Here is a 12,179-nt window from a genome sequence, read left to right as displayed (position 1 = left end):
AACGAACAAAGTAGCATTTTCAATTTTTGTCGTACGTTTTAGTGAACTTTTAACTAATTCAGGAACAGTTTGTGTTGTTCAACTTATTTCTTTTTATTTTTTATAAAAATATTTTTCATGCTTTAGCCAAAACCATAAAATTAATTCAAATTTTCAAACTTAATACAAACTCTAGAAAGATGCAACAAATTTCCACAAAGTTGTTGGACTTTTTAATCTGAATTCTTGGATATACAGTTACATGGCTCATGAAAATTCAGTAAAAATAAGAGCAAGTTTTACGCAGCCAAAATCGTTTAGATTTCTGATACTTTTTCCATACAAAGATGAATTTTAAGAAAATGCGCAAGACCGTTTGCAAAAAAAATTTAAAAAAATCAACGCCAGATTTTTATAAATTGCATTTATGTAAAAAACCGCTGTTTAAAACCAGCACTCATTTTACTAAAATTTCATGAGGCATGTAACTACATTTCCAAGAATTCGGATTAAAAAGTTCAAAATTTTGATGGAAATTTGTTGATTTTTTCTAAAATTTGGATTAAGTTATTATATATTTGAAAAAATCACTATCACCAGTTTTGATCGCCAGTATATGTACATAAAAAATATACATATACATAGGTATTTAGCCTTAAATATGGCATAAGAATATATTCAAATAAAAATTATACACCCAGGAGTTCGTTCTCCGGGAATTTTTTCCTCACAGGGAGTACCATTTTCCCCAAAAATTTGAGAGGAGAAAATTCGAAATTCGTAAGAGCTGTTTGACACTTTTTTGACAGCTCAACTGTGCCATTTAAAATAAAAAATCCTCAAAGAATGTTTATTCATGATAGGAGGAAAGGGAAAAGAGAGAAAACTCCCAGGGACTTTCTGTTCAGAACCGGCCTGATACTTTCCGTTCAACTTTGATTCAACTAATCGCCTGTGAAAGTTAAACAATATAAACACGCTTTAAGCGAAAAGTGAACGATTTCGGGCAAAAATGGGGGACCTACGCAACCTTCCGTAGCAAGGGGTACAAAAAGTTAAAATGGCGTATGTCCCCCAATTGGGTACGTCTGGCAACCCTAATTTTAACTGAGACTTAAGTGTCATCAATTATATTAATGTATATGAAGGTAATAATGTACAAATTTATATTATACCAAGTGTTAGTACTAGAACAAGAATTACAAATGACGTGTACTTTGTAGTTAATCTTAGACTGCAATTTCAAAATAGGTGAATTGATAAATTGACCAAATGCATGAAATGTGTCTCTAAGGGCCAATTTCACAGTGCGTAGTTAACTCAGAATCGACAGTTAACTAGAGATTTTCAGTACAAAATTCTGTAGTTAACTCCCGATTCTGAGTTAACTACGCATAGTGAAATTGGCCCTAAGTAAAACTTATTAGTACGTTTCAAAGTTAAAACTGATGTGAGAGTGGACAGAGGGTAGTGACTTTAAGGACCGTGTTAGATAGAACTTTGTGATTTTGGGTGACATTTTTAATTTTGCCAGAAAATAGTAAAATGTGTTTCCAACACTTCCACATTGTTTGTTTATTCGTGGATGGGAGCTTGCCTTATTTCGCTTTACATACGTTGTTATTTTATTGTGATTTATTTTATTTTGATTTAGAATTAGTAAACCAATACATAAAAAAAAAAACAAAAACCAAAGGCAACACTAACTATGAATGCGTCGGAATTGCTGATAGCATTTCTCCCGAATTCGTGACGGGAGATTTATTCACGACGGGAGTTCACTCGGAATCTGTGATAGGCCTGTCTTGGTGCATATGGGCAAATCTAAAAAATAGGTAACAGGTGTTTAAATTAAAAAAAAAACTTAAATCAAGTGAATTTTTTATGTAATTTTTAAGAGGGGAACAATCAATCATGTCATAACTTTTGAAGCACACCATATTCTGATTTTAAATTGAATGGGCATTTAGCACTTATGTGTACACTTTATTTGTAGTAAGTAAGAAAAGTGTGCATTCAAAAATAACGAAATGGCAAGTAACTCAAAGTCTGTAACTCCACATTTCACAATTTTCAAAATTTCCGGTTTATCGCGTATAGTTTTTGAAGCATTTAATTTTAAGAACTTTTTAAGAATGTATTGTATTCTACAAACAATTACCAATAATTTGATACCTTTGCAAGAGGTGTGCTTTCAGAATAAACCAACTTTTAAAGATAAAACATTCTGCGATCTTGAGCGTAATTTTTATTCCAAAAACATCTTAATTGAAGGCACATTTGGAAAATTCGTCGAAGCGATCTAAATATTCCTATAACTACTAGTCCTTATAACGTTGCATATACCTGTAAAATGCTTCAAAAAAATGTTTTCTAGAAGTGTGTAAAAACCCCGATTTAGTACTTTTAATTATGCCCCTTCTTGTAGTCAGAATATTTCGAGCGTGGTATCAAATCAAACTTTTTTCGACAAAGGTTCTGATAGTTGCTCTTACTTAATAGGAGCCTTCCAAATTCAATGGCATCCCCAGTTTTGCCCGATTAGTTCCACTTTTGGAGATAACGGTACTTAAAACTTTGCTTACATTTTAACTATTATATAAAAAAAAACTCCCTCAGTTTTGAAGATATTTTACTAAAATTTTGCGCACGCTTGTATTTTAATATTTCCTTCACTATTTCTTAAAATCATCGAAATCAGTTCACTCTAACATCTAGCTCCCATACAACTCCCAAAAACACATATCTGAGTAATCAGTTGTATTGGAGCTATATGTTAAAGTGAACCTATTTCGATAATTTTAATGAATAATTAAGGTAATATTAAAAAACCGTTATGTGCAAAATTTTAGTAAAATAACATTCAAGAATTTTTATTGAGCTCGAGGCCGTTTTTTAATGAAAATTTATTGTGGAAAAGCAACAATAATTTGAAAAAATGGTAGAAGTGATAGCTATTTCGGATATCACCACATTTCGTCATCAGACTTCTTCCTCGAGCTCAATAAGAATTGTTGAATATAATTGTTATAAGGCCAAAAAAATACAAAAACAAATTAGTAAAATAACTTCAAAGCTGAGGGAGTTATTTATAAAATAGTTAAAATTTAATCAAATTTTCAATTACCGTTATCTCGAAAACCGGAGCCAATCTGGTAAAACGGGGTATGCCATTGAATTTAGAATATATCAATTAAGAGGGCTCAACTTTCAAAATCTTTCCTCAAAATATACAACCTGAACAGCGTAATGTAAACCCAGCTTATTCTTTTGTTTTCTATTTCATGTTTATTCTAACTTTTGAAGCACTTGATGAAAATAAATTACACTTATATTAATTGATTTATTAAGAGATTACAAATAAAATGATATATAAAAGATAGGTGTGCTCACAAATTTAAAAATAAATTTTTTTTTTTTGGAAAGTGTACCTATTTTTTAGATTTGCCCATATTCGTATATTTCATATTAGCTGTCAAAGCGAGTTTGTTACGTAATGTGAAGAAGAGGTTTTATCTGACATTGCCTTAAGTCCTCGATCTATTTTTAACAGTACATATTAAATTTTAAATAATTACAAATATTTTGCATTTCTTTCTACAAATACAGAGGAAAGGGATATATCTCTAGATGAAATATACGATGACAACGAAAAGCCTAAACACCATCACCAAAGTAAGTGACGTTAAAAACATTTAATTAAAATATATGTATGTATATTATTTAAAGCTCACCACAAATCACAATTATAAATATTTAATTGCAAATGCTATTGAAGATGTGAGAATGAATAGTAACCCTATTTGTTCCCATAATGAATCAGTTTGTCCAGATATTTTAGCAAGGGATATTAAAGCCATTCGTAACAACCAAAAATATCATTGTCTTATTTAGAGTATTCAGCATATTGTATTCAATTGTGGATATAATTTAGCAAAACTCAAAGAAAAGTCACATGGAATTCACCGAGGTATAGATTAAAATTCGTTTAATGGTGAGTCAAAATTAACATCCAGATTGGGATGAATATTGAAAAAAGCTAGCCCACTGTGTGATCGTTCTCTGCCCATGCCTGCACATTAGACTGCGCCTTAGGTGTATGGAGAATTTTTTTTGTTAAACAACAAAGCAATACTCCCCCTAGAAATGTTCCTTTGTTCATAAAAACGTGCGTTTCTATGCAAATTTTCACAAAGTGGTCAATATTGCCTATAAGTCAGTGAGAAATTTAATATATTTTAATGACACTTGATGTAGTTTTGCCGCCCGAAGTCAAATATGGCTAACCTATTTTTAAACCTCCCCAACTTTTAAAGCTATTTAGTTTTTTCCACGTAAAATTAAAATTTTCTAGGAATTCAGAAGTTAAATTTTAGCCAAATAAATTTAGATCAAATTGGTACGAAGAAAAAAATTTGTAGTAGCGAACTCTTGATGCAGTTTACTTTTATTAGATACGTAGATCATGGATCCACAGTCTCACCCCTAAATTTCATACCGGAACATTCCGCCATCTTGGATGTTAGGTTTTTTGCGTTTTTGCGATTTTCAAGCTTATTTTGCATTTTTCGTGAAAAACGGTTGCTCACAAATTTGTAGAGAATTTAATTATCAACATTTTTGTAAATAATTGCTGAAAGTGCGAAAAATTTTTGCATTATCACGGTTTTCGCCATTTTTCAACAATTTCTGATAAAAATGCGTAGCACATTCAATTGCCAAAGTTGTAGGTAACTTTTCTCTTTTAGTGTTCTCCGATGGCACAAAATTTGTAAATCAAAATCTAATTTACGGTTAGTTTAGATGCTATATCTGAGACGCCATGTTTAATAATAAAAAACTCAATAACTTTAAAAGATGGGGAGGTTTAAAAATAGGTTAGCCATATTTGACATCGGGGAACAAAACTACATTAAGTGTCATTAAAATATATTAAATTTCCCACTGACTTATAGGCAAAATATTGACCGCTTTGTGAAAAATTCCATGAATTTGCTGAACTTTAAGGTGTTTCCGTTATCCGATTTTTTAAATTTTTCGCAGGTCAAGTTTTTATGAACAAATGAACCTTTCTGGGGAAGTATTGCTTTGTAGGACAAAGTTGCAAAATAAGGCGCAGTCTACTGCACATGAATGATGATATTCATTGAATTATTTTGAAAAACTATAAGTAAATAGAGGAGCGAAGGATGTTATAGATCACATAAGGAAAGTGTCAAACAATCGCGGTTTTTGCAATATAATTTTTCTTCAGCTGGAAACTAAGCTTAAAAATCGGAAAATTTGGATATTAAAATTCCCCATTTTTTAATATAAAACAATATTTTAATAAAAAACAATATTTTAATGTGTACATTGTGAACAAAAATTTCTCCATTTTTTGTTCCAAATTTTCACTTACAGCCCCTTTTTAAACACTATCTTTTAATCTACTTCGCCAGCGGTGTTTTTTTTATAAAAACTATATTTTAATCCAGACATGGGCAATTTTGCCCGCATGGGCTTTTTTGCCCACTGCACACGCATTCTGGAGTAAAAAGGCCCACTCTCCCAAACGTACGCCACATACACTCCTCGTGATTTGAATAGCTCAACTTTTTAATCCTTGGTATTTACATTTTTATTTTGTTTATTTAATATTCATTACATCCGATTTTAAAACTTTATACAGAGTTAAAAAAATGTCAACAAAGGGGTACAATAAAGTTCAAGTTTCAAGTGTCTAAAATAGCGGTGATTTTTGAAAATGTTTTTGGTGATGGTGCTACGCATTTTCTCTCATGCAAAGTATGCTCGACAAAAATTTGTATATGGAATAAAATGCGCAGCACCGTCAATAAAAACAAATTCAAAAATTCGAGGCTATTTTAGAGACACTTGAAACTTGCACTTTATTACACTATAATTGAATGGGCTACAACACTGCATATCAGAAATTTTTCTAAAAATATTACTAACTTATTCACTGTAGGTCATTAGGATAGCACACTCCTATGTTGACCTTTTTTAAGAACTGTTTCCAGCTCTCAAGAAAACGAAAAATCATATAAAATGCTGCCCAGGAAATGGAAAAGAAATTTTCTTTTAAGTTTTAATTTGTAAAAAATTTTAAAATTGCATTTACCCGTAGAATATGCTATATTTTTACAAAAAATTTATATTAAATAAAAAAAGGAAAACTGTAAATACTATGGATTGCAAGGAGTGTATATGAGCAGACGTGATCACTACCACAAGTAAACGCGAGCTGAAAGTGTGATTGTGTTAGTGTGCCAATTACGTTTTAATCACGATTGAGAGAAATAGAGATCGCGCCAATCGCGGTACCGCTAATCCGTTCTTTGTGATTTTGACAGAATCAGCTGTGTGCGTGACGTCATCTTGGTGCAATTGTTGATTGTGAGCATACGAAAAAACCAAATAACAATTTTAATATTTGTGCGTTAATATTTGTGCGTGGTTTTAAACAATCATTGAGACATTACCAAGCAAAATGAAGTGTGCCGTGGCAAAGTGTAATAGTGAAAACAAAAGGAAAGCGTGCGATATAAGTTGTTTTCGTTTCCTACGGACGCAAACCATGGCGAAAAAGTGGAAGCAGTTCTGCCGGCGAGGAGATGCATTAAACACCAAATCGAGCTTTGTGCTATGTGTGTGAGCTATGAGCTTCTACATGGAACTATGTTGGCCTTTTCTTGGTGAATTGTAGTATGTATATTTCCATGGTGAATGTAGACAGTTGCTGGTTTAGTTTGCTGGCAATGGCATACATACAAAAGCAGTTTCTACAGTAAATAGATACATGAACTTCACTACCTACTTATTTTTGTTAGTACCTGATTCTTTTTAGTGCTGGTATGAGGTAATGCACCAGTGGATAAGGTCGCCAGGCGCTAATTCAAGCGGGATCTTATCGCGCTGTTACGTACCTAAGACAAAACAGTGCCCAAATTATTATACATTTAAAAGTTCAGCTTAAATTATGTTTTACTTACATAGAATATTTGTTTCCAAAGAAGCCACACTCACGCATCCTCTCGGAAATGGTACAAAAGGCATCAAATAAAAGCTGTGGAGTCAACAGCTGTGGAGTTTATGGTGGTTGGCTACCGTCCACAAATATAAATATGCACTCTGCATGGCTTTTTACAATGACGAGTCCAAAAATTCACTTTGCTGCACACCTTCCTTTTGGTCTACATGAAATTGCAAACACTGTTAATACATCCATTTTTTCATGTGCTAAAAATCGTACTTACCTAAAGCGCTACATGTCCAAAATTATTGCTACGTGTTCCTAATTAATGAATCTTTGCATATTTATTGTTTTCTGGAAAATTGGGCCATGTAATATTAAAATTAACAAAATTTTCTGCATTGTTTACATATTTTTATATGCGTTTTGGCATTTCTCTCTCGCAATTGCACCAAGATGACGTCACGCAAAAATTACGCTCAAAAACCTTGCGTACACTTTGTTACGCTCTCGCATGTATACGCATGTAATGCTTAAACTGGCTACACACGATAGGGCTGCCAGACGTCCCGGTTTTCCCGGACATGTCCCGGTTTTAGACTATTTGTCCCGGTGTCCCGGTCCAACCTTAAAATGTCCCGGGTTTCGTTTAAGTGTCCCGGTTTTCGATTTGATTGTACAAAAAAATCACTACACTAAGAGAATAAACGCGTTGTGATATTCGGAAAATTTTATGAATTCACTGAGGGAAATAACGCACGGTAAAAATGAATATTTTTTATTTGATTATCGTTTTAAAATATTCGTATTTTAAAATAATATTTTCATACCCCGCACGCGTGGTGTTAATTCAAACTCAACATTTGAATGCATATTTACATACATGTCTGTGTGTGAAGATGTTTGCCACAATTTTCTATTTTCCAGAGGGTCAGGGTCAAATCCCATTACAGGCAGCATGGAATTTAAATATTTTCTTAACTTAATTAGGGAAAAACAATCGGTAAGTGCAAAGCGCTTCATTTTAATATGGGCGTATTTGAATTGAATATTTCTATACTAAATTTGTTATACTTAAATGAATTACGAGTTGGGTTGGTGCTCTTTCATATGCGCATTTTTTTAAATTTAGCACGCTTTCTTAATTGTAAACATCGTCCGGACTTTGCTCCGATCGGGTAGATTTACTCCGATTTCTTTTTTAAATTTAAAATCTACTCCCTACTCCACTTGGCCCGAAATATGCTCCGATTTATTTTACTTTTTTCCATTCACATTAGGAATATATTAAATACAAAAAAATTAACTTTTAAAATTTTTGTCCAATCACTTTTGTGGCACCAAGATTTTGTATAGAAAGGTGTGGCAGAAGTTATCTCTTTTACTCTTTAACCCTTTTTTTGCGGAATCACTTTTTTATTTTCCAAAGCAAGGGATTGATTAAGGACCAGAAAAATGTTTTGTGTATGTGTGTATGTTTAGCAATTTGGCAGAGTATAAGCTGACATTAGCTATTTTACCACACAGTAGTGCTGCTGCCGAAAGAAAATTTTCGGAGATGAATCTCATTAAAAATAAATACAGGAACAGGCTTAATGTCGAATCAGTTGAAAGCTTAATGTTCGCAAGAACTCTTATTAACAAAAGGTCAGAAATTTATACGCCGTCCGATAACACAGGTCTGCAAAAAAATGGGTTCGGAATGTTCTATAAAAGTGTAGTGTCATTTCCGAAGTAATTTATTGCGTAGAATCCGAATCCGGGGTTTAAATTGCTCTATCACGTCAGGACATTGAGATATCCTAATCTAAAAGTGCAAAAAACGCTGTTTTTGCCCATTTTTGAGGTTATGTAGCTACGAAGATTTTGCTGTTCATAAAAAAGTAGACGTGGTATTTTAAAGTATAAGTCTTCCTCTTTTAAATGCCGTTGAGTTTGCTCAAATATCTTAATTTTTCACTGAGATATCGCATTTTGAAGTCTCCATGTTTGTGAATGTAATCGACCGTATCACGTCTCATGTTATCTCAATGGATTTTCGAATATCGAAAAATTCACATTTATTAACACATTTATAATTAGTTTTAGACAAAAAACTGCCATGTAAACAAAAAATGTTTTACCTGTTTTTACCAGAGAAGCGTTCCCGTACTTTTTGGCTTCTCACTCTTTCTCTAAGAGCTATTTTCCTTTTTGGCGGTTTAACAGGTTTTATTCAGAACAGTTTAGGAACGAAACTAATTTTTTCTTATACTATTTAGAATGTTAATCTGCTCCGAAAATTTTATTTTTACTCCAATTTTTCGAGTCATTTACTTCCGAGTCGAGCTTCAGTAGTCCGAACGCTGATTCTAAACTTCTTTCTCTCAGTGCACCGATTTCATTATTGAAATATGTAGTTACATCTCCAGATAGTTGAACTTTGCACAAGCAATAGTTGATGATTAATATATGTATGTACCTAAATACGTTTAAAATGTCGTACACAGAGTTTTACAATTATACTAAGGAAAAGACAGAAGTTTTGAAGCAATTTCACCGCAACGAAAAATATGATTCGATATTTTAAAGTTATCTTCTACTTTTTTGTAATTTTTTTCTTTTATGAAACCTAGAGTACTTAACAGTGCCGTACAAAATTGTTTGCTCAGAGGCTCTTTCATCAGATCACAACTTCCAATCAGATCCTTTAGAAAAATTTTGAAAATGTAGCTTTTGAGCCAATTAATAATTAAGTGCAAGTCTGAAGTTGCCAGAAAATTTCGTTGTATTTTAGAATTTTTTATTTATTTTTTTGCTGACAGTGTCTTCTATATAAAAAGAATTGTCGAACATAGTTTGTATGGAAGAAACTCTCAGTAAAACCAATACCAAAAATCAACTAAAATTTAATGGGCTGCAAAACTTCATTTTTATAAGTCTGATTAGAAAGTTGCAAATTTGTATGCAAATTTATTGAATTTTCCCGAGTTTAGCACAAAGTTTAGAAATTTTATTTTTATGTGTTTTGATGTATTTAGTATAAACTGTATTTTTATAAAGGATAAAAAAAGGTGCGTGCATTGTGAAAAATTCTCTGTGCTTTAGTTGTGATAAGTTTTTTGTTTTGTTGGTGTACGTTGTAATGATCTCATGATCTCATGATTTTATGTTTTTGTTCTTGTCTGTCAAAATAAAATTTTACTACATCCTTTCGCGCGTAATTTTTTCGAAGCGAAGGGAAGGGAGCGAGAGGCCCCTCCCGCCCTTTCCCCCCTAAATTGTCCCGGTTTGGCAACAGAGATATCTGGCACGACGAACATCTGCGCGCACATGTGCGCCAACATGCTCGCTGTCGTTTGCTACAGACGGTGAGCGGCTCATAAGTGATTTTGTACTCAAAGCGTAAACATGGAAAGGAAAGACGCGGATGATGCTATTGAAATACTTATGCCCTGCAAGCCATGGCTGAGCAGTTTCCCCTCAAACTCGACAGATTTACACACACCTTCACAACTTTTTAGCTATCACACGCACATATTTACAAATTTGGTATTCGAATTTTGAAAAATTTTTCATTTGCTAGAGCGGAATTCCTACTTTTATAGGAATTGTGTGCGTTAAAGCGAGTAAGAAATATGGCAGTTTTTATGACAGTAGGCTTTGACGAAAAATGTCACATTTGATAAAAATTTTAGAGTATAAATATTTTTTGTATAATTTTACAGACATTTCAAATTTCATTTTATGTTCCCGTTGCCGTTGCCGTTGACTTTGCATCATTATTTTTAAGGTATGTACGTACATATGTAAATTACTTAATCTGTGCATTTTAATTGATTTTCTCGTTATTACAGATTTGCAACAATTAAAATTACCATCGCCACCATCATTTTTAACGCCGTCACCAGCTGATATCGCCCTCATCATCAATCAACACCTCCTCCATCACCTTTAATGCCACCACCAACATCGTACCATCACCTTCAACACCCGTACCAGAAGTATCGCCACCATCATCATTCAGCACCGGCACCAGCAAAATCGCACCATCAACATTCCACGCCTCTACCAGCAAAATCACCTTCAACATCGCCACTATTACTTTAAGGCCACCACCAACATCACCTTCATCGCCGGCACCAGCAATGTTATACACATCCACATCAATGGTCCTGTGCAATAATGACACAATTCAAAATTCAAAAAATAAAAACTGTTACTACTGTTAAGTGGCTCTTGTCTGTAATCCTCGTCTAATCCATTTCCAACCTTAACTAAAGTAAGCAGTAATGATTGCTAAAGTAAGTACTAAATATTAGACATGGATTCGACATGGATTAGATATATGAGACACTTAACAGTAGTAAGGGTTTTATTTTTTGATAGATATGTACAAAGTATGTTATTTGTTTGTACATATGTACTATAAGAGTTTTGTATTAATAAACGTTTTTTAAATAAACAAATTCATTTATAAAAGTAAAAATTTTGATTTTCTACTTATTTGTTTTTTCCTGTACTGAGGAGTTTATAACGACAAAACTTAGTAGTTTGATTATTAGTGATGAGTTTATAACGACAAAAATGAGTAGTTTGATTATTAGTGCTGAGGAGTTTATAACGACAACAATGAGTAGTTTGTTTATTAGCACTGAGGACTTGCTAATGATAACAATGAGTACTTTATTCATTAGCACTGATGTGTTTATAAAAACGAAAATAAGCAGTTTGGTAGTTGCTAGAGGAGAGCAGATATATTTTTCATTAATCAAAGTTTCCAATTAGTAAGAAGAGGTAAAATATTACACCGACAAAGGGAAAGTGCTCAGTTTTATCCCATGGCCTGAACAAAAGTGAGTATTTTAATAAGCACTTTTGTAATTAGTGATAATGATAAAATGAGCACTTATTTGACGCTCAGCTGTCTTGATAATATTATTTATATTTTACTTGTATGTATGTACATACATATACATATAGTAATTTAGCCTCATTTATCAAAAATTCAATTAACGCACATGGCTTGGATGCATTTATCCGCGATGTGCACACTGCAAGCATCAACACAAAATCAGGTTGTTGTTTTTGTTTCCAATGCGATGCTCACAAACCACGCTACAAACGACGAGCATGCTCGCTTAAAATCAAATTTTTTTTTATTTTTTGCGAGCATGCTCGTGAACCGCCCTACAAACGACGAACATACACCGCAAGCCGCGCATGTGTGCGGATATGTTCGTCG

At 33.0% G+C, this 12,179-nt stretch overlaps 1 protein-coding gene across 2 annotated transcripts in view; it reads left to right on the top strand.

The window, feature by feature from the left end:
• LOC118734152 (rho GTPase-activating protein 190) overlaps positions 1-12,179 on the top strand; it is a 308,075-nt gene that overhangs the window by 139,805 nt on the left and 156,091 nt on the right. For both annotated transcript variants that reach the window (XM_036463870.1, XM_036463869.1), the window contains exon 8: positions 3,589-3,654. In XM_036463870.1, the coding sequence (XP_036319763.1) occupies positions 3,589-3,654 (66 nt within the window). The remainder of the gene's footprint in view (positions 1-3,588; positions 3,655-12,179) is intronic.

The sequence above is a fragment of the Rhagoletis pomonella genome, unplaced genomic scaffold, assembly GCF_013731165.1.
Source record: "Rhagoletis pomonella isolate Grant_MI unplaced genomic scaffold, Rhpom_1.0 Rhpom_scaffold_00002, whole genome shotgun sequence".
NCBI classification, from domain to species: Eukaryota; Metazoa; Arthropoda; class Insecta; order Diptera; family Tephritidae; genus Rhagoletis; species Rhagoletis pomonella.
Note: the sequence above shows the minus strand (reverse complement) of the source record. Positions and strands in the feature narration are given on the sequence as shown.